At 44.6% G+C, this 23,002-nt stretch overlaps 1 protein-coding gene across 3 annotated transcripts in view; it reads right to left on the reverse strand.

The window, feature by feature from the left end:
- LOC135905790 (glutamate receptor ionotropic, kainate 2-like) overlaps positions 1-23,002 on the reverse strand; it is a 352,682-nt gene that overhangs the window by 35,299 nt on the left and 294,381 nt on the right. For all 3 annotated transcript variants that reach the window (XM_065436836.2, XM_065436835.2, XM_065436837.2), the window contains 2 exons: positions 10,689-11,071; positions 2,329-2,527 (listed from right to left, as the gene is read on the reverse strand). In XM_065436836.2, coding sequence (XP_065292908.2) covers positions 2,329-2,527; positions 10,689-11,071 — 582 coding nt within the window. The remainder of the gene's footprint in view (positions 1-2,328; positions 2,528-10,688; positions 11,072-23,002) is intronic.

Below are 23,002 nucleotides of genomic sequence, written 5' to 3' on the forward strand. Positions count from 1 at the left end.
ACATCTCTTGAGCCACGCTACGATACGATGGTGTAGATGATGATGGCAATGAACATTTATTTGTATGCAATTTGAAACGAGGCGGTGACAAAGAGCCACCTAGCCTGCTTGAGTTGACCGGGTTCAGCTGCATGTAACTGCAACATGCAACGGCAACATTTTGTGTAATACAACACCACAACAAAATAGAGCACTACATTAATACAATGATAAAATACGATACTTTGTACAGCACAACGCAACTGCAATGCAAAATTTGCAAGTATCGACGCTGCGTGGAGAGCATGTCAAGTTGTGACAAGTGGCACAGTATAGTGCTAATGATCGTCATTGAATGACATCGCCTTTGAAATGGGTGGCCATAGCGATTAGCTGCCTGTCAGACAAGAGGGCAAGATGCAAAGACACCCACTACGCGATCTACATGACCACAGATTTTACTTTTTTTTTCTATTGGCCCGCCTTGCTATTACATTACGTCTAGAGTCAGTGCTTCGTCAAGAGAGAGCCGATCCTGGAGATAGTGCCATAGTAAACTGCGGTTCCCTCAGTAAGAGATCAGCCAAATAAGTACGCCATACCCCAAACCCTAGGAAAGTAGGCAAAGAAATGTTTGTTTTAGGAAAAGAATCGTGTTTTTAGTAACGCATGTTTGTTGCACTGGGGATATTTAGGTTTGATTTTTTTATCTCTAAGTAATTTCGTAGAAAAGAAAGCCAGCAATTAGGGAACTTGTAAGGGTAGCAAACATAGTAGTGCTGTCCTGCGCGTGACCTACTCTGCAAAACAGCAGCACCCATTCATAGCCAGGAAATTGAGGGAGGGTTCGCAAAAGAAGCTACACACAAAATAATCCCAGTTGCACCCAAAAGGCGAAACATTCACAGCGACAATAAGATATTAGACAACTATGCGAAGTAAGGTTAATGTTTATCGGCCATGTCAATTGCTGTAAGCATTCGCTTGCTAGTTGACAGGCATGGTCTCATGCACGCACACATCTCGCTGGACGATCGCGAACACTCGCTGTGTCACAACGCTGGCGTGATGAAGGTTGCCGGCCTGGGCAAGCGATCGCTTGATGCTGAACCTCCACCTTCAGCGCGTCTCCGAAACTCAAGGTTGCTTGACCTTCAACACCAGGCGCGCAGTAAAATAGCGCACATAAAGCGACGAGCCACATTGGCTCAACGAACAGTCGAACCCACCGCGGACTGCTCCCAAATAGGGCGCGCAAGTCGCGTATGCGTTTAGCCATGAGGATGGCCATGCGTAGCCAGACAGGGCTAGACGAAGAGAGGCGCACTAACACTGCTCCCCTTTCCTTCACACGTGTTTGGTCACGTGAAGTGCAAACGACCGCGCGCATCAAATCACTGTCCTTCTCAGTTCACCCTGGCATACTTTCCCTCGCATGAAGAGCACGGCGTGCAATCGTATCGCAGTTGCACTTTGTAAAGAGCGTCAGGGCGACGCTGTTGACAAGGATGCTCTCCGTGGGCCTCGATGGTTTCAATTGGTATAGCAATACATAAGACAGAAAAAATGCTGCGCTTGCGCACATGGTAAAACCCTAGTTCTGAGAAACTTCGTACTTTTACCTGTACGATATTTTAGGGCTCATATCCGCATATATATGCATATATATATATACATATATATATATATATATATATATATATATATATATATATATATATATCACACATCCGTGATATTTCACATGACGTGAACCGCTGTAACATCCTTCACACTTTGACCCTCGTAACCTTCTTCCAGATTACAGCCTAGCTGTGTAACTGTTGAAATGTAATCTTGTGCCCGGTTTGCTTACGCCAGCGTGGCATAACTGCCGCTTTTCTTGTCTTTTCTTAAATCTTTTGTTCTTGTTGTTAGCGTAACTGCTATTTTTTTCTTGTACAAGAAATATCTTTCTTTGGCACATTCGGCTGTTCTCGTGGTAAGTTAATACGGTATGTCGCTTTTGGGTGGTGTTGGTCAGACTCTCAAAGGAAAGCTTTCTCTCGCTAACTCTATCGTTCGCTCATTCTTGCTTTCATTCAGTCGTGGTATTCGCTTATGTCCGCAATAATCGCCGATTATTTCTGTACGTTTTTGTACGTGATGATGTGCGTTTATTGCACGTCCTTTCTTATTTTTTTATTTGAAAATTTTTGTCTAGTACAACTTTGGGAATGTGAAGCCGACGAGATGCTGTGGAAGGGAAATAACTAACTAAATAATGAAAAAAGAAGGGAAGTATTTTCCACAGAAGCTTTACATTCCCCAGGCCTCCGAGCCTCAGGAGGATAAGGTGTCCCAACTTGCCTGAAAGAATGCTTTTGTTGACCCAGACAACAGACACCCGTAGTCGATGCTGGTCTGCTTGGCAAGGTCGTGGGCGTTTTCGATAGGTGACGTCAGTCGCTGCGCCGTCAGAAAAGCGGCCAGGTTGGCGGTGTATGAAGAGATCATGATGAGTGTGAAAAACCACCATATGCTTGCAATGATGCGCGTCGACACAGCCCTGCAACGAAGACAGGAAGGCGCTCATGAGTTTATATACAGGTTGAAAACAATTCAAAAGGCTATGAAAGGCTGCATAGCAAAGAAGAAAGGTGTTACTGTATCCCTCATTCCGACGGCAATGATATGGTTGCTTTATTCAACATTTTGAGCTTCGCTGCGACAAATGAAAAGCAAGAAAAGTAGTTCTGGGATTTTACGTGTCAAAACCATGTCCTGATTATACGGTGCGCCGTACAGAACGAAAGAATATAGACCCTTGAAATTGAATGAGCGTGTAAATAAGTCTACAACTCATATCCTTGGCTCGTTTGTCGCACTCTTTAGTGTTGCATGCCAAAGCCACTCAGCTACCATGACAGATGCCACTACAAATCAAAAATTGGATCACATATTTTGCGCCAATGCTCAATACACCATGACTATTCAAGCTCGGATTTCGTATCGAAGTATATCAGAACGGCCACAATGCATATGGGTGATGATATTGTGAGAAGCCCTATGTCTAAAAGGGAAAAAAATTAAGAGACGCGTACAAACATAAATGCAGTGGAATTACATCCTACTTTGTAAAGCTAATTACCAAACTAATATTGTTAATTATATTGTACACAAGCGTAGTTTTCCCGGCTACATGATGAAGTAAGCAACGCGTAATGTTCCTGTGCTAGCTAGAAGAATTCGTCTTCAATGTCAAGCCCCCACGAACTTTCTATTTATTCCAATTTTCTGTAAGTGCATAAGACATACAAAAAGGGATGGGGGCAAGGTACTTACAATAAGAATATACTAGAATACTACACAGGTTACAGAGTAGCAAGCGAATGAATAAACTAACATATGCAACATAAATGGCGTGTTTACAAAGCGATACAGCAGAGCTGGTACTGAGAATGTCATCTCACAATCTAAAGAGAGAGGTAGATTATCCGAATCAAGATAGATAATTTCACTCCATAAGTGAGAAACAAAGTATGAGTTGAGAAGTTTAAGAGTTCCTGGTAATATCTTCTGTACTTTAAGTCGAGTGATTTACTTCACTGACAAGTGGAAGTCACAGATTAGTGAAGAACGAATTATAAATTGACTATTGTATCTGTAAGTCACCGACAGTATTCAATAGTATATAAAATGAAAGCGCAGTTCTGCCAGCCACAACCTTGTGTACGAAATGAAAAGCGCTGAAAAGTGTCGTTGCTTTTGTTGTTTCCCGTCAAACTTACTTCAATATGTTAAGGCTAACATGACCGCGCAGGCCTTCAGAGAAAATTGATTTCAATATTAAATTGGCAGCGCTGTGGGACAATAAAATAAAGCGTAGTCTACTGCCTGCTTCGGTTTTTCTAAAATAATGGAAATATTCTCATTCGCGTAGCTTTAATGGAGATTCACACAGACCTAAAGGAAAGTAAGTTACGGTGGTCAGTCCGGTTACCGCTGCAGTCAGAGCTTCAATGTGGCATTGCGCCGCGAAGATGTGCACCCATGTTACATCCAAATATAAACACTGTAATAGCAGCGTTACTCAATAGCAATCGTTACAATTAGGACCCAATATAATTGAAAGTTCAAAGTTTATTTAACCTAATGAACGTATACAATTGCAAAGTACACACTTTTGGGACCCAACAAATGTGTTAAAGGGTCCCTACATGTGTAAAAATGTCAAAGTTGTGGGACTTCGTAATGTGGGACTTCTTACAGCTGACAAAAACGTACCCAAAATAATAGCGGCAGAGGCTAATGTAGAATATTACCGACAATGGTTAATGTAGAATAGCCAACCCATCCAAGATATGGAATAACTTGATGTGCCACGGGTGACGGAACAAACACGAGTTAATGACATCTAAGTTGGAATCAAGAAAAAGAAATGGGCATGGGCAGAACATGTAACGAGGAAGGAAGATAACCGATGGTCATTAAGGGTTACGGACTGGATTCCAGGTGAAGGGAAGCGTAGCATGGGGTGGCAGAAAATTAGATGGGCGGATGAGATTAAGAAGTTTGCAGGGGCAACATGGCCACAATTATCACATGACCGGGGTAGTTGGAGAAGTATGGGAGAGGCCTTTGCCCTGCAGTGGGCGTAGCCAGGCTGACGATGATGATGATGGCCACGTGCGTACGTCTGTGCATACGCAAGTAAAGTCCTTGTCCTCCTACGCTCTCTATGTCTCAAATACCTCGAAATCAACAAACTTAGGCGCGGCCGATGATTGAGGTGGGAATTCCCGTACACGAAAAATGCAATAAGTTTTGTGGCGTTCGAGAAGTGAAAATGCGCTAAACGCACTAAGAGCGTTTCTTCCTAGCTAAGAACAAAGAGAATAAGGAGTTTCACTTAGAAAAACTATTTTAATGCCTAGGCATTCTTTGGCTGGTACCCCAGTCAAATATGTATGTAATGCGAAAATTTTAACGCCTTGTATCTTTAAAAAAGGCTTAATTTGCGAATTTAAGACAATTAATCGGTATAATAGTGTAAGTGTACATGATTGGTAGCTCTATAAGGGATAAGGAACAATTGAAACCAAAGGAGTTGCTGTTTCGCCTGAAAGGCGAAGCACCGATTGCGATAGCAAATTAGTAAATAGCTATACGAAGTAGGGGTAGTAGTTAAATTAGCCATATAAGCTTGCAAACGTTCGCTTACTAACTAACTTATCAAGCACGCTGTCACGCGCGCAAATGTAAACATGAACACATCTCGCTTGAGGACCGCGGAAATTCGCTGTCAGAAGGCTGGAGGGAGGAATAACGGAGCTGCAGCGAACGAATTGACCTTCCTGCAACTCTCACTTCAACTCGAACGAACCGTCGAAAGCACACCGCATACAAAGATACCGCACTACGCGCACTCTGCAAACATCGCAGATCGCTTTCAGGATACGGAGACCGCATGGCCGCGCCGTAAGTACGGAGAAGAACGTCCCACGGCCCTTCGCTTGTGCTCGGCTCGCTTCGACCCCGTGCTTCACGAGTGGCTGAAGAGGGCGCACTTCCGACACGCCTTCTTCGCTAGCCCACGTGAGAGTGAGTGAGTGAGTGAGTGAGTGAGTGAGTGAGTGAGTGAGTGAGTGAGTGAGTGAGTGAGTGAGTGAGTGAGTGAGTGAGTGAGTGAGTGAGTGAGTGAGTGAGTGAGTGAGTGAGCCACGTGAACCGGCTCACCCTCGCACGCTTCCTGGCTTCCTTTCGTCATGCAGCCGCTACCGAATGAATTATACACGTCACTATATAGTGCATGTGTGTTGCTAATCTAGACATTTGTACAGCGTCACTCCCGATGAACAAATCTTTGCTTTTCATTTCTCGAACTCTTTTTACAGCGAAGCTGTGAAGGACTACTTCCCCCAGGATCGTGTCCATGTGTAGACACAAAATCCCGAGGATAGTGCAATGTCGGGCCGACCCGCGGCGGAGGTGACGCAAGCATTCCGGGATCAGGCCCCCATAGGTGGCCCGATCCCGGATAGTGCAACACCAGACAAACCGGCGGCGCAGGTGCGTTTTGCCATTACGGGGCCCACATACACAGCTTCGTTGGCCATACCTCTTCACAGAGTGGAAGGGCTGTGTATTCGTACATGTGTCTTCGATCGAGATGGAAGACACATGTACGAAGTTCCAGCAAGTTTGCCATAATTTCCTTACTGGCTGGACAGTGATTCTAGCGCAGCAAACCGACGCGGACAGTATATTTGTATTTTCTGGTAGGTATCTCTGCGGATAAGACCGGGTTGCGCGGTTTTTATAGTGGCTGGTTATCGCCTTTTGGCGCCATGCGTTCCTACGTCTGCCAACCCAAGGCTTACTTGGAGAAACATTAGCTTTCCCAAGAATTTAGAGAGAATGACGGCTGATGGCATCGTATAGCGAAGTGCGAAGCTGAAGAGGAGAGGAAGAAAAAAAATATTGTGTTTGTATTCGAAGCGTGCCTCAAGCGCGAAACTATACAAACAACCGGTGTTTACATTTCGCAGACACGGTAGGAAACGTACACACGACTCGCCTGTTCTATACATTGTCTCAAATAGCGAGACGGACGCCAGAAATAAAAACAAGGCCTGCAATGTTATGCCAGCTGAAGTGACCGCACCTTGAATACTTGCAAAATAAATATAAAACGTCGATGCAGCATGCTGACAATGTGGCTGGGATGTACAGCAACAATAGGGGTGAAATCGAATAGGCTGTTCGGACTGTTTTCGGTTCGTACCCCGCAATAAGGTGAAAGTGCAGCAACTTCGAGTGCAATCATATCAATACACTGAAAGCCAATATCTTGCTTATACCGGGTCGCTCAAGTTTAGCATCCAATGAGTACCGTCGTGTTGTCCATTGGAAGCAGCAGAGCTAGCAGATAAAATAACCTATACAGCGTCCTTGGGCTTATGAGCTTATGTTTCTCAGGCGCTGTTGACATAGCAGTGTTTAGAAATGGCGTTGGCGACCTGGCGGCCAAGAGCCTTTCCAAGCCTGATTTCGAAGGTATTTATTTTAATGGTCCATCGCCATAATGGATGTTTTCGCGAAAATGGCTTTTTGTGGTAAGGAATGTTCCTTTGTTCTGAGAAAAAAGAAACATGTCTTGAGCTCACAGAAAATTGAACCTTGGTCTCACGCGTGCCGACTGATCAAAGGCAGAACATTTCTTTCTTTTTTTAATTTGCGTACACTTAGTAATCCTACCGATCTGGGCTTATGCAACGTAACTTAGGCAAATATAGAAAACAGCAATGGCTGCTTTTCTGCGAAGCTACATGTGCGAGGCTCCTGCGCGGCACAAGTATCAAATGACACAATAAGCTGTAAATATCAAAAACAAACGCCAGCGTCGGGAATACAGAGCGTTCACGTTCTTTGGGGGCGAGTCGGCGGATGGCTTTTCATGGCACATGGGCGATGAACCTGAGTGAAACAGATGATAATACTGATTGGGCGGGAGTGTTTCAGACTGCAATTGCAAACGCTCTGAAGCCGGTTTACGGAAATCGTGCAGCCCGACTCTCCACACTGTACAAATTAATGTGTCAGAAATAGGGCGCACTTTAATCACTTTAATCTATGCACAATTCTGTAGCATGAAGGGGGTGGCAAAATTCGCACACACTAGCGTCGATAAAGCCCGGGAGAGGAACCTCGACGATACTTTCGTCGTGCCTTTTTTAGCCAAGGATGTGTTATCTTGTTCGTAAAACAAAAATAGGGCACAAAAGCACAACCGTATCAATTCTAAATTTTGCTTGCGTATGTTCTTTCAAAGTAATGGTTTATTTTGGAAGTAATACGAAACCCTACCAACAGTCGTAGAGTATCGCTGATGCATAGTGCCTGCGGTTTCCTTACTTCTTTCAATATAATAATTCGTTGCGATGTAATCCAAAATACGGCCATCATCTGTAAGCATCTTCATCGTGCCATTAGGTAATGTTTGCTAACGCTGCTCACCTTATCACTGTGTCCTATTTGGCAAGGTATACTTAGCTTGATCAAAAAGGTGATACAGGGCCCCTTTAAAGCAAGCTCGGTGCAAAGAATTAATCTGGAGGCAGCCGTCCAATGGCATATGTCATTTCATTATTAAATCACTGAGACAGTCAATCACCCGCATAAGAATTCATTACCAAGAACTAAAATGCGTCTTTATAGTTCAGCGTCACGCACATATAATATTCATATCATCATTCCAAGAAACCACCAGCAATCGACTTTTCTTGGCCAAGGTCTGACCTGCGTTTGTGCCTGATTACTTCTACTACACACACTACCGCCCCCTCTATCAATCCATCAGGAATAGTCTTTTGTACAGTTACGCCTAGCAGCACAACATAACACGAAAAAAAAGAGAGAAAATGTCAGGACGAATATGGTACCTACCAGCCCAATAATTACAACCGCATAAGTCGGGCACGATTTCTTCTCGTGCGCGGGAAAGGATTGGAAGCAGCGATGAAGCTGTAAAATCTGGCTTCCAATTAGAACACATCAACACGTATGGTTGCTGCAAAGTATTTTCGGAATACCTGATCCCTCTACATTGTCGCGAAGTGCATGTTGGCTGGAGTGGGCGATGTATCAACACGCGCTTGCAAGAACCCCACCATTGCCTCGATTGGTATCACTCGCCTTACCATCTGGCCATTAATTGTGACAGACGTTATTATAGTACCTTACTTGATAATAAACTCATCCTCTCCCCTCGTCGTGACAAATAAATAATAGGAACCCTTTATATTAGTCGATTAGGGAAGAAAAAAAAATTCGCAGGTCCGCCCGAAAAGGAAAACACCGATTATTATAGCCAATTCGTAGATAGCTGTACGAAGTAAGGATATTAGCTTTATCGGCCATAAAAACTTGTAAACATTCGCTTAATAGCTAAATGAGCAATGATAGAATGTGCCAGCGTGACTCAATGAGGACGTGGGAAGAAACGCACACACAGAGAGAGAACGAGAGAGAGAAAGCGCTGTCTTAATGTCTCTGCTTCTTTCTGCGTCCTTGTTCAGTTGCGCTTACACATTCTATCATGGATGCAAACCAACTAGCCCGCCAACGTGTTTTAACTAAGTTAACCAACACGCTGTCCCGCGCATAGAGTTAAACATAGTCATATTTCGTTCCATGAGCGCGGAAACTCGCTGTCAGAATTCTGGAGTGAGGAATCGCGGCAGCAGCAAGCGAATTGACCTTCGTGCATCTCACACTTCAGTGTGAACGAAAGGTCGAAAGCACAGCGCATACGAAGCTACCAGGACTACATGCACTCTGGAAACATCCCAGGTCGCTTTGAAGATGAGGCCCGCGCGGGCGTGCACTTTGGCCACGTCGCAGATCGCTTTCAAGGCACACAAGCGCCGGCAACGCGTCCCTGCGGCGTCCGCCAAAGGCGTCTGCGATTCGCGTGGTGAACTACGTAGTAGACGCCGCGGTTGTCCCCATTCTGTGCGGAGCAGCGGCCTCCCTGGCCTGATGCCCCTGCCTAGCGCGCGGCAGAAGAGGCCACACATCCGGGCCACGTTCCTCACTCACACCCGCGAGACTAAACCACGTTCACCGGCTCTCTCTCATAAGCTTTCACTCATATGGGGCCTCACGGCGACGGCAGAAGTGCGCCTGAAATGTCCATGTAATTGCTATCGCAATAAAAATTAGGAAAGCTTCGCCTTTAAGAGTGGAAGGTGATAGCAGTTCAAACATCATTGACTGGTTCTCATGCTTCCCGTAAACTTCACCGCATCTAATCGTAATGTCTACCGGGAAACGTTCGCGGCGAATGCTATACACGAAGACGGCTTCTCGCGTGGGCTGCGACGAGGCGTTGGCGAGCGCCATCTCGAAGTGTTTCAAGGAAGTGGACTCCATGGACTCTCAGATATTCACGCGTCGGCGCGCGCAAATGACGGACTCCGTCACCGGTCTATAAAGGGTAGAAACGCTGGTAAAGGGGTTTGTTTGAGTGGTCGCGTAACAGAATTATGTTTTCTCGTGCATTGAAATTACAATCCGAGAGCTATCATGTTTGTAGGTTCTCTGTATGTCGTATTTTACAATTTTTGCACGTATTTCAGCTTCAGAAATATAATTAGTTCAGTAACTTTCTTGCATCACATGGAGGGCCTGGTATTGGTAGTTCGAAAATCTTTTTGCCGTAACGCCGTCCGACGTTGGACGCCGAAGCAAGCACCAACACTGCATCTGCTGTGACACGGGGCTCTAACCGCTATCGCGTTAATACGTGTCAGGCTTCCCTAAGGATGGCGGCCAAAGAACTCAGTTACCAAAATTGAACGAGGGTGTATAAAGTAGAATGAAGACATGGACTCTCCTGCTACATTTTATTTTATGCGTTTCTTAATCTTGTCTACCATGTTCTTACATCGTTTCGCTATAGCTATTCATTCGCACTTGACCTTTGTAAAATATCTGACTTTTTATGCTCTGTTGCCGCTACCTGTGCATGCGAGCATCCGAATCAATAAAATATAAGGTCAGCTCGTGGGGAAAGCGCATTTCCTTTGTTTTTATTCGCTTCTCTTCTTTTGTACGTATTGCGGAAGGCTGCCCACGTGCGGCTACGAATCTGCGCCAACTTGCCAACATATCAGTCATTCCGCGGTGTTCTGTGCAGTTGGCATTTCCGTAATTTCACACCTCACCTGGGATTAAGGTCCGAGCCCTGCTGCATCAGCGAGCCGATGGCAAACCAGAACCGGTTCGTGATGTCCAGCTCTTTCTCCATTTCTTCGGGGTCCCACTGAGGCGTATCAGTGCCGCTGTAACTGCGGAGCGCAAAGCGGTTCTCGTACGGGCTGAACCGGCCGAGCAGCCCGTACCACAGGCTGAGCGCAAGGTAAGCGGTGAGCATGTACAGCCATACGTCCACGGAAAACGGCAGCAGGAAGGAGAAGAGAGGGGGGTTGTCCATAAGTGGCTTTCGAAACAGGATACTGATTCCGGTATTCATGAAGGGCATCGTAAAGTCGACCATTTGTGCTCGCAGGTAGGTGATGGTCAAGTCCACGATGGCCATGTCTGCCTCCTGCGCACGGCGACCACGACAAGAAATATTGAAGTGAAACTTTTATCGCCCCAGTAAGAGTTGTCGGATAAATATCGGAACATTGCTTACAGTGATAGTGGTTATGATAGCAGGTACAACTAGAAACAGTTATATCGTGGTTTCAAAGGTAGCTGCGACAAAAATGAGACCAGGTCCTGATTCACGTGTCCACTTTATCGGAAGCTGGTCATATTTAAACGGCTGGATGTTGTCCTTTGAAAGGATGTTTTACTGTTCCAGTGCATGACGTGCCCGAGGGCTGTGTCTCATCAGAGAGTTTAAGCTGGTCCGGAAGTCCGGTATGAATTTTTTTCGATTGCTAGTAGGTTTCTCGAGGCGCTCGACGTTTCTATGCAGGCGCGACTAAGAGCTTTTGCCAGCGAGTAAGTCTGTGGTCCTTTGTTACTTGGATATCTGACTCTGCCTAGGGACTACGTGAAGAAGTTCATTTGCGCGTGTCTTACGCGTTTGTCCCTAGGTGTGCCGGCATTGTGGACTGGGGTAGAGTTTGCTTACGCTCGAATGCTGGCTGCCGGCGCGTGGTGAAACAAGTGAACCAGCGCGCACTGACGCCGCATTTGGTGACTGCTGTGTCTAAAGGTACGTCGGACCAATCTTCTCGCGCATGCGGCGCTTTTGCTGTGTCAGTTATGCCGGATTATAACTTTGTCGCGCCTTATGGCACTCTACCTTCAAGAAAAGAAGTGAGAAAAAAAAGCATCTCAGTTTTTCCCGGGGGAGTAATAGGGGCCATAGTAGAGGCCGGGCCTGCTCTCCTGGATTTATCAGGAGCATTTTCCAATGGTGCCATTTGAGTAAAATAAACGTACCGTGCCTTAGCAACCACGGTTGAACGCGATTGCTTTATGTCATGGCATGAGGATTATTGGCTTTGCGTTTCGTCTAAGTTAGGTTAGGTTAACTTAGGTTAGGTTCAAGTTAGCTTAGGATACGTTAGGTTACCGTAAAAGGGGTTAGGGTGGCACGGCGTATTCTCACAGCGGTTACGCCATGCGGATTACTGCTTTTGCCTCTAGGCCATGTTATGTTCGGTTAGGTTAAGTTACCGTAAGCTTAGGTTGGATTGGGTTAGGCTAAGCTTACGTTAGGCTAGGTTAGCGCAAATGCCGTCAGGGTGGCGTGGCGTATTCTCACCACAGTTAGGTCATGAGTATTATTGTCTTTTTGTCTCGGCCTCGTTAGATTAGGTTAACATTAGGTTAGGTTAGCACAACATGCGTTAGGGGGGCGCGGCGTATTCTCATAACGGTTGCAGGGGCTTCGAGCATCACCGGCGCCATTTCAGCCACTCGCTTTCAACCGCGGTTGCTAAGGCGCTCTGCCTTCTAAATTTTCAATTTATGAGGACTGGCCTCTTACACGGTCCGAACTGCTCCCGCGGAAACATTTGCGCCAGTAGCCAGCGTCGTAGCGCAAACAAACTTGACCCCTCTCCGCAATGCCGGCATGCCTAGGGAGAAACGAATAGAACATGCACTAAGGAACTCCTACGTAGTGCCTAGGCAGAGTCACATATTCAAGGAACAAAAGCCCCCACATTTTTTCTCTCGCACCCGCTCTGACTCGCGCATGTGCGCAAACGTACGGCGCCTCCGACAGCGCCACGCGCCGCTGTACTTACTAGCAATTGTAAAGTCGCATCCTGTATATGCACGGGATACTGGTAGTGACATCATTTGATGCTTCGTTTAAGCACAATACCTTACAGACACGTTTTCGTGTTTGATGAGTGTTCTCGAAGAATAAAAAAAGTTTAAGGAGCCAACGCTTCACGATTACACCGCTGCCAAAATTTTACAGTAACAACGAAGTGCAATATAATTGGCCTTTGTAATAATAGCTTTGTGATTGATCGAGCTTTGTGGCACCAGGTGGCGCCACAACGCGACCGCTCACGTTTACACCTACAGTAACCCTATAGCCCAGGTTCGTAAAAAAGATTGCTGACAAATTAAAGTTTCTCTTAATAAAAAGTTCAGCAGGGTTACAAACAGGGTTATTTAATTCTTCTTGACTGCTGCTTTGCAATGCCCTTAGATAAGACAAGAAGAGCGCGGACAAAATAAAGCAGCTCGAAGAGCAGGCCAATACGTTTCTTGCGTTTGGGAATTATTAAAGGTTGGCACCAAAAGTAAAATTGACCACCATCTATGACATAAGTGCTGGGTAGGTTACGTGACTGATGTCTATACATGATTCTAAAAGCGGGTAGCACAAACCTCAAGCACGTGAGCAAGAAAAAAGTTTTGTAGTAAGCGAGCGAAACAAGAGAATCTTTTTCTACAACTCACATCAGCGAATTGCATAAGACTTCGATATACTCGCAATACATGTAACTGCTATTTGTGAGGTGGAATGAAGAGGGACATAAAAGGGGACAGGCAACGTCAGAGTTACGAGGATGATAGAAACAATATATAGTAATTAAAAAATTGGAGGACGCTTAAGCTTCGCCTTCAAGAGTGGAACGCGACAGCGTTCCCTCTTGAAGTTCCTCTTAATGGCTACAGGGCAGCCATCACTTACGAGGCGCCCCGCATCGGACGCGGTGAGCGTCGAGCCATATGGTCGAGCAACGCGGCGTTCGGCGCAGCAACGAAACGTGCGCCTGAGCAAGCGGAACGAACCGAAGAACTCGGTATCTCGGAGGGGGAAATGATGCACGCCAGCCAAACGTCGTGATCGGCACGGGCAGAGAGATAGACAGATAGTGATCTAAAGAAAGGAAGGACGCTTGATTCTGCAGAGGAAGCGAGGCGAAGCGTTGTCAGGGAGAGAGAGTCCGGGCAAATACCCCCCTCGCACCGGTCCTTCCACAGCTCCAATGCGCGCGTGGCGCGCCACCTGTCGAGGCAGTGCCCTACAAGGAGAGGAGGGGGTCTTCTGTGTTTGCCGCAAGATGGCTCTGCGTGTGCGGAAAGCGCAGAAGAAATGCAGCGGAAACGCACTTCGCTACTCGTGTAATTGCGACTTCTGTAAGTTACATGTTCATAATTACCGATATACACCGCAGTATAACTTTCCACAGCTCGTTTCGAAGGCAACACCACATTCACTAGAGGCGCGTTTGTACCGCTTGGAAGCATCAAACTCGTGGCTGAGTGGTAGCGTCTCCGTCTCCCACTCCGGAGACCCTGGTTCGATTCCCACCCAGCCCACCTTGGAAGTTGCTTTTTATTTATGAAGTGCCTGCCGTTATTTATCGCTCACGGTCAACGCCGCAGACGCCGACACCGACGCCGACACCCGACGCCGACGACACCGGCTTTTCTGCGACACGAGCTCCTTAACGCTATCGCGTTAAAACCGAATAAATTAAGGAAATTGCCCGAACAAACAATATACCATTTTCGCCCTTTTGTCAGTGTTGAAGAGGCGATCGAAGAAATTAGAAAGCCGACAATGTAAGATCGGGCCGATGATATAGATCTCTCTCACTCCAGAATGTGTGGTTATGAATAGGTAATTGCGGATGAGTCGTTTAGAGGACGAAAACTCAAGAAGTACAGCAGCAGAAGTTGCTAGTAGAACTTGACGGTACCGTTCATGCTTCTTCGAGAGAGGGTGCAACGTATCTAAAATGCGAACGCCCTTTTTGAATACAGCACCTACCAACAGCAAAACCTCTTTTTGGCCTTCTCGTTTGAATTGCCCCAATTAGCAATACACACAGATTGCGCACATCAGCGCACAATGCAGTTATTGTGTCCCTTGGAAACGTATACATTGCATACGGCGCCTCTTGTTGTTGAAGAATCTTTAGGGTACCTCTGTGAGGGGGATAATTTCAGCAGTCTTAGGCAACGTGCGCTCATTGAAAGCTACTACGCATAGCTAATAATTCAGCTGCACAAAATCGGGGACCTGATGCAATTGCTCCCCTCCGGGCCGCCAACCTCCGTCTTTAGAAAAATGTAAGACAGCAATTTACCTTCTATGGAGCATCGAATCGCCTACTGCAACAAGCTGTTTCGTTTTCTCCCTGAGCTCGCGTGCTTCTTCCCATGCGATAATCCCATTGCGTTTTTGACGAACTTTGCTTTCACTGCACTGTGAACTATTCAATCTTTACAAACTGTAACGCCAATTTATCGTTCTTCTTGAAAATATGTAGCTCATACTGTGGCGCATAGATAACTACTGCTCCTGAACCAGACAGAACAAGGACAACAAATGACGGTTGGCTTCCCCAATTTTGCACTCATGTCCAGCTGAACGTCATTTTCCTCAATCTGCTTTTTAGTTTAACTGTTTCACGAAGATGTATTCAGCTCTTTGGCTCTCGCTCACTCAAAAGTTGCGCCCAGTAAACATTTCTTCTTCGCCCAAGACGAGCGCTCCAATTTGGCAAATTGAGCATTACCTGAATTTACGTATGCTGTATACGAATTGCTAGGATTTATTTGCAAAATTACGACTATGTTTATAGAAGCTATTGTAGAACTTATTATCGTATTGAAAACAGCAGTGATTTACAGTACGGAGACCTTTCCTTGAGCCATCATAAAAAACATTTTTTGGCGCCTTTAAATCTTTTCTTACCTTTTGTGTTGCCTCATCTTACATCGCAATCTCTCATTTTTTAAAGAACTTTTTAGCGTACTAAAGATCTGTATTTCTGCAAATCTTATTTTTATTGCCATCCCTCTTCCTCGTTAATTTTTCTTCCAGAGTGACTTGTGTCAGGAATTGAAAGGAGCTTGTCGACTGCAAAGCCGGGAATGTTAAAAAGATGCATCTAACACAGGTTGGGAGATCTCCATGGGTATCACTTTCTTGAGTGCCGTGTACCTGAATAGATTCGAACTGCGTTTTCTCGAGCCTCTATATCATCCTATTATTTTTCCTTTATCTGAAGCCGTCGAATTTCATGTTCTGTCAGTCCAGACTGATGACTTAGAAAGTGGTCAGGTGAGAGATGTAATCACTGATAGAAAAGAATAAGAACACGTGCTGCATTGCCAGGTAAGGAGGAGTGAGGCTGCAATGAGGGGAAAGAGCTATGCACGTGCCGTATGCTGGTGGTGAAGTAATTTGTCGTGGGTGCCGGGGCGCATCGAGGGCGGCCATGCGATGTCGAGCCGAGATTGATGGGAGCCTCGAGCACATCGTCTTCTCGCACGCCCAAAATTGGCGGCGTTGTTGGAGCAAAATGCTTCGCACAACGACGATTCCCACAGTGCGTAGTATCTGAACAATTATTTGGCCATTGCACTCCAGGTTACTCAATTTCACCACCTAATATGACCGAAGTGATGTTGCTTGCCATGTTACAGCAAGTTCGACTATTTTTTTTATTACATTTTGTCTAATTACCTAATTAGCGGTTAATAATCAATAAAGTTCTACAGTAATACGCGTATATTCAGAGGAAAAAAAATGTCAATGACAAAGCTGTAAGCCATGTTGAAAAACATTCATCATCCAGATCTCCATTGCTCAATACATGCTGCGTGAAAATTTTTCCTAGCTTAAACAGAATACGGAAAATTACCAAGCGACTAGACGTGCGGAAATTTCTTTTGAGAGCTTTGCGGCGTCTGAAGGTTTAGAGAGGGGTACCACACTCTGAAAGAACAGCCTTTCCTCTTATCGAGCCAAGTTGCCTCGCTTCCCTCAGGTTATAATAAATCCATATTGGGTACAGCTACATATGTGCTGGTTAACAGCTGTGCTATCTACGGAATTACACAGTGAGACAATAAACACTACCAACATATCCCCACTGCAACAAATGCACGCCTTCAAGATCATCATTTCTTTAACAAAGCGAGCAACTTTCTAGAAGGATTCGGCTGGTCGCTTGCATGAACAATAACTGTCGGTGACTTCTGCGCACTTTTTTATTCACCTTGATCTGCAGTAACCGCCAACTCAGGAAGGTCCCTGTCGGCTGTATTTGGCAGTGAAACAGAGGACAACTTTTGTAATGAAAGCGCTGCTCACTTTACTCAAATGACTTCCACTCCTTTGTACCGAATATTTGCAATCAATATCGAGAAACAAGTGGTGTCCAAAATACCGGTGTACAAAGCTCAGTGACATTCAATATATCTTGTCGCTGTCATTATTTGTTCCTGCCTGTTGCCCTATAAAGAGACAAAATGAGTGCAATTGTTTAGGGGAGAATACTTCTTGAATGTATGGTAACGATGCCACTCTATATTAATGTTTTATTGCGAGGCTGCTTTGGTTCTTTTTTGCGAAAGTAGAATAAGCGAATAAGCAATTGGTTAGTTGCTTTCTCGCTCTTTCTTCCATGCCATAAACTGCATTATGGAGAAGTCAGGCGTTTTATTGAAGACAATGGAGTATGAGTTGACAGCATATTTTCTTTAACTTGCTGGCTTACTTCACTATTACGCTGGAAATCAGTTGGACATCGCACTGTTGCCTAACTGCCAAGCAAAAGAAAAAAAATGAGATTGCACCCATCACAGAATTAAGCAAAGATGAGATGCCATATCACAGCTATCCCAGCAGAGCCTTCTTTGTAGCACGTACTTTTTAGGCTTAACATAATAATATTACTACCCAACACTGCTGCTCTCCCAAATCATCCAAGACAATAAACTACATGATACGTTAATGTAGAAATAATTAGGTATCCGCCTTAACAAATTTGTGCAGTTCTTTTTTTAGGCTTTTTTAAAATTTAATCTTTAATCTTAAAGTGGGCCTTATACGGTGATAATTCAGGTCTATCAGACGTTAGTTTTTTGTAAACAGAGCCTTTTAAACTTTAGAATAAGTGTCAGAAAGTTTGACCGCCCTACTGAAAGGAGACATGATTGGACGGGTATTAATGTAATACCAAAGCGTAAGTATTCACCCACCCAGATCATTTTTCATAATAGCACCTCAGAACTCTATTTGACTTCACCATAAAATACAAGTCCATATGTATGCAAATGTACCGAGCACGTCGCTGCGGAAGTTATGCCGTGCATTCAGTTCTCCAAGAATTTCGTCAGAAAATATTCTACGCCGCCATACACTTCTACAAACACGCCTTTGGTTCAATCAACTTAAAATGGAATGGGATAATGTTTGAATTTTGAAGAGAGTGCCCATCGGTGGCTGCTTAATGAAAACAGGGGAGGTTTGCCTGGCAGCATTCCTGGGCAGGCAAGTGAGATGAGAGTTCGAAACAGATGATTACACTTCGAAAAGAAAAGACGATAATGTTTTTCATTGTAGTAACGTCAAGTTCCACGCGCTTAGCTTGACAGAACCAAGAAAAACTTTGTGTTATGCTCGACTGTTATTTCTGTGAGACATTTATTTGCACAAAGATAAGCCTAAATTATTTAGAACATAATGGGGTTTTACGTGTCAAAACCATGGTCGCAGTATGAGGAACGCCGTAGTGAGGGACTCCGGAAATGTGGACTACCTGGGGTTCCTTAACGCTCCCCTAAATACACAGGTGTTTTCAAATTCAAAAAATAGGCCTATTTGCGAGCTTTTTTTTATGAATATTTTCTTGAACTTTCACGTGGCCATGCTGGAACTATATATTGTCGAATGATTGAATAAATACCTTTCTTACACTTGATATCCTTACTGTATTTTTTGCTTCCGTTTTTGTATTACGTCGCAATTTCTGTAACAGAGTTTCGCTAACCGATGTTAACTGTCAACCAATGCGACGTCTACATTGCCTCACGTTCCAAAATGCCTTTGAAAAAGAAAGAATTCGAATGAAAAATAAGAATTCTCTCACAATTATCCATAATGAGCATTCATCGTTTCTCCTCAACCTCTCGCAAATAAACTTGAACCGAGCAGCAAAAGAAGTAACAAGGAACACGTGCTCCAGTTCACTGAAGACCAATTTAGTGTGAAAAATTGTAGTTTTAAGGCTGACATAAGCGTTCTACGCTAAATATATGCGAAAAGCATATCTTTAGTTTAGATACCACAACCTGCACATATTGATTAGATTGAGGCGACGAAAACATATATTGTTCAAAATTGACTTGAACGTAAATAATGCAAGTACACTTGCTACACTGAATAGAAAAAGATCATATGCGTGGCAGCTGCCGCTTTGATACACCGTATATACCGTATCCTTGTGCCGTTATGCAATTATTTAGAAAATGAACAGGCGTAATTATGTTCATTACTCAATTAAGTAGCTCGATTTCAAGTAGAAGTAGTGGCCGTTTCATTGAGTGATTTAGATCAAGGGTTAGAATGGTGCTGTCTGCTTCGGGCCACTTCTAATAATGTGGTACAGCTGAAGAAAGGAAGACACCCTGCATATATCGAAGAGGATACTTGTGCAAAAGAAGGGACTCGCAGCATACGCGCATTTGCTCTTGTAGGTATCTTGCGCATGCATGGGCGAATGAATATCTTTTTTTATGTGCTGGTATCGCAAGCAATGACGAAAATATATAGTTTGTCTGCACTAATCAGGTATCCCATAGATTGAGCATCCGCGACCCTTAGTCTAGCTCAGCAATACAAACTGCGGCTCGCCTGGCCGACTATTTAAAGTTTTGCAGAGTACTTAATTATGTCGCGCGAGAGTAGACAGCATGACATGTTCGGGCGCCATAACGAGGAGAAGGAGCGAGACCGGTGATAGCACGCGCAAGCGCGCAAAGTACAGTTTGAGTGCTGGCGTCACTTACCACACTCTCTTGTCTTCAAGAGTGCCCACGGGCTGCCCTTGTTATCTGTGAGTCCTTACGATTCACAGAAATTTATGGCGCTGCTTCGCCCATGCTGGCCGATTCCCATGTTTATCTTTTACATTAATTTCCGGGCACGTAAGCAAGTGCATTAATAGGAAAGAAAAACTTAGGACACAGAGCAGATGGGAAATTTTATCGCTAGTACACGTCCTGCTTAACTGTGATCTTCTTTTTGTTTAGTTAGTATCAATATATTATTATTTTTTTTTTACTTATGACGGCAAAGATAACGTTCGCACGGTAGTACGTGCGAACGTCCCGCACGTTCGCACGTATTATATACCGCCCATATAACCGCTTCTCACCGTTATAGCGCGCTATACAGTCGATGATCGCGCAATCCTTGGACGCGCAGCTTATTTGACGCATAGATGCCTGTGTTTGTGCTAGTTTTGTTGCCATCATGCAATGTTGCATTAATGTAAATACTATGTTACATCAAGTAGATTGCACGTTTATACCGTATGTAGAAGACTACGTCGATGTCATTCATGCGAAGACGTTACTTATGTTCGAGCAGTACACGAGAATGAATAATAAGATGACTTATTGGTTACATGAACGAAATAAATGGTTGTCAGTGCTTATCATTCAACTATATCCACGGTCGCTGAGATTTCCATCCTTCTCTCGATACCGAGAAGGGGTTGGTGTTGCGCTGCAGGTGGCGGTGCCGGTATGGGTGTAAACACTCAGAAGTATGAAATGCAACGCTTGCTGTTTTGCGCATTCAATATCGTTGCCAAATCGTGGCCAATACTACCCACCCATCGATACTCTCGTGGATGTCTTTTAGGGCCGCACTGAACTATACAACCACAATTTGGGATGTGTCTGATAACATGATAACGTGATAACTGGAGATCGCTGGGAGAGGCTTTTGTCTTGCAGTGGACAAAAATAGGTGGCTGATGATAATATTATTTATTAGTTTACCTACGCAAGGGGTTCCTTTATAAACTGCTCCACGCTCACATGACAGCTCTATTCATGCTTACCCTCTCTAAGCCCCAGTTGTGTACGAGACCCCAACTACATGCACTCCGCACGAAATTGACGCCAAACGCGGACAAATACGCAAAGAAGATACTTCCGTGTGCGACGCATGAGTGATTGTAATAAGACAGCTTTACCGGGATTGGCGCACAGACCAATTTGGCTGCACTGCTTTGAGCATCGTCATGCGTTACAACCTCATTAATACCTTCGCGAGCGCTCACATCATGTCCAATACAAAATAGTTTTTCGCCATACCCCTCTGCAGCACCATGTTAGGCATGCCGCCAGGTAAACTTCTCTAAGAATAACTAAAGAGCCCTGCTCTGAGTCTGTCATATCGTGCACTGCTATAAGAAATGGGCCACAAAACCACAAAACATAGTTTTCCGGAATTACTAGTTTGGTCGGCGAGAAATGAAGACAAATAAAGCATAGCTTTAAAATGCGGCCAGGTTTAAACTGTGCAAAAGTTGCACAGAAGGTTGTTTACGACCTGCCCCATCAGTCACCGGCCGTGGTTGCTCAGTGGCTATGGTGTTAGGCTGCTGAGCACGAGGTCGCGGGATCGAATCCCGGCCACGGCGGCCGCATTTCGATGGGGGCGAAATGCGAAAACACCCGAAACACCCGTGTACTTAGATTTAGGTGCACGTTAAAGAACCCCAGGTGGTCAAAATTTCCGAAGTCCCCCACTACGGCGTGCCTCATAATCAGAAAGTGGTTTTGGCACGTAAAACCCCATATATTATTATTATGCCCCATCGGTGCATTAAAGTGGTCTCAAAGTCTAAATTGACAAATAGGGAACTGCTTGTTGGAACTAGAAACATACTCAAAAAGCTGTGTCAACCAAGTCAACGCGAAAGAAGAAATGGTCTACGTATATTGCGTGGTATATATATATGTATGTTTAGAAATTGGAGCAATAAATATTATGCACCGTTGCACAACGACATGACCTAATTACAGAATTATTTAATGATTATTTACTTCGTTCTATTTCCAGACCCTTTAGTTATTTTATTCGTGTGAAGTTTTTGCATTCAAATTTTTTGGGCTCATTTATACCGACCTCGTCTTCGATGACGTCAATTTAAGTTGACACAGCTTCTTTTTTTTTTGCTTTGAATAAACAGGCCAGTTCATCTAACTCCGGCGATAGTGCAGTTTATGGTCCATTTTGGTTTATGTTCGACAATACTGGCGCTACTAACGGCCATGGCGTACCCATAACTGTACCTACTCTGAAAAATCATCGCTTCTAGTTGAGGCATAGATTTTGATAGCTTTTGCGACACGCTACGACATTCTAAAGCAACAAAATTGCCCGTTTTGCTCAGCGATTACATATACGATAGCCAGGTCCCAGATAAGCCTAACCCGAATGAAGTTAGCAAAGAAAATAAAATATAATCAGCGTTGTAGACCTGATTAATTCCGCATGATCGATAGCTTAGAACTAAAACAATCTTCAAGATAGCGCAAGTCCATAGTTCTTGTTATTGCCAACAGCAAAATGTGTGCGATTAGGCTGTTGCTACTACAGATGAGTCCCGAATACTGTTACAGTGACTGTCTGTCTGCCTTGGCATTGTGTTCTTACAATTGACACCTACGCATTGGGCATAGAAATCGCTACCTGAGGAAGACGAAGAAGACGCTTCATAGAAACAATTCCGCATCCTCGCCATCAGAATAATCACGTTAAAATGACATGCTCAAATAGAGAAGACATCAAACTTTGCGAAAGCACATAACTAGAGAAGTCTCAATACGCCACCGCAATATGGCATTGTGTGTCGGTGTTTCCAATCGCTATCGTGACCCTTCCAATACATCGCACAAGTAGGCTGGAGAACGCCTGTCGCGGTGACGTACCTGTATAATTTTCCACAGAGATTCTTAAAATACATAGGTACAGTTGGAATGTCAAATTTCCTAGTTCCTTGGACTAACAGCCTGAACTTGAAAGACTGAATGTCGGTTGAGTGACATGTTCAATGTGCAAGTAGGCATCAGCCACGATAACAGAGGCTGCCGATGCTTGACTGCATACTTAGGCGGATGCAAAATAATGTGCAACTGTTTTCGAAAAGCAAGACAGAGCTACAACATTAAGTATTTGCGAAAAAAGCTGCTGCAACAATGCTGAAATTCAGCGCTACGTTTTACGGGTCAGCGG

Source organism: Dermacentor albipictus, chromosome 5 (assembly GCF_038994185.2).
Source record: "Dermacentor albipictus isolate Rhodes 1998 colony chromosome 5, USDA_Dalb.pri_finalv2, whole genome shotgun sequence".
Classification (NCBI taxonomy): Eukaryota; Metazoa; Arthropoda; class Arachnida; order Ixodida; family Ixodidae; genus Dermacentor; species Dermacentor albipictus.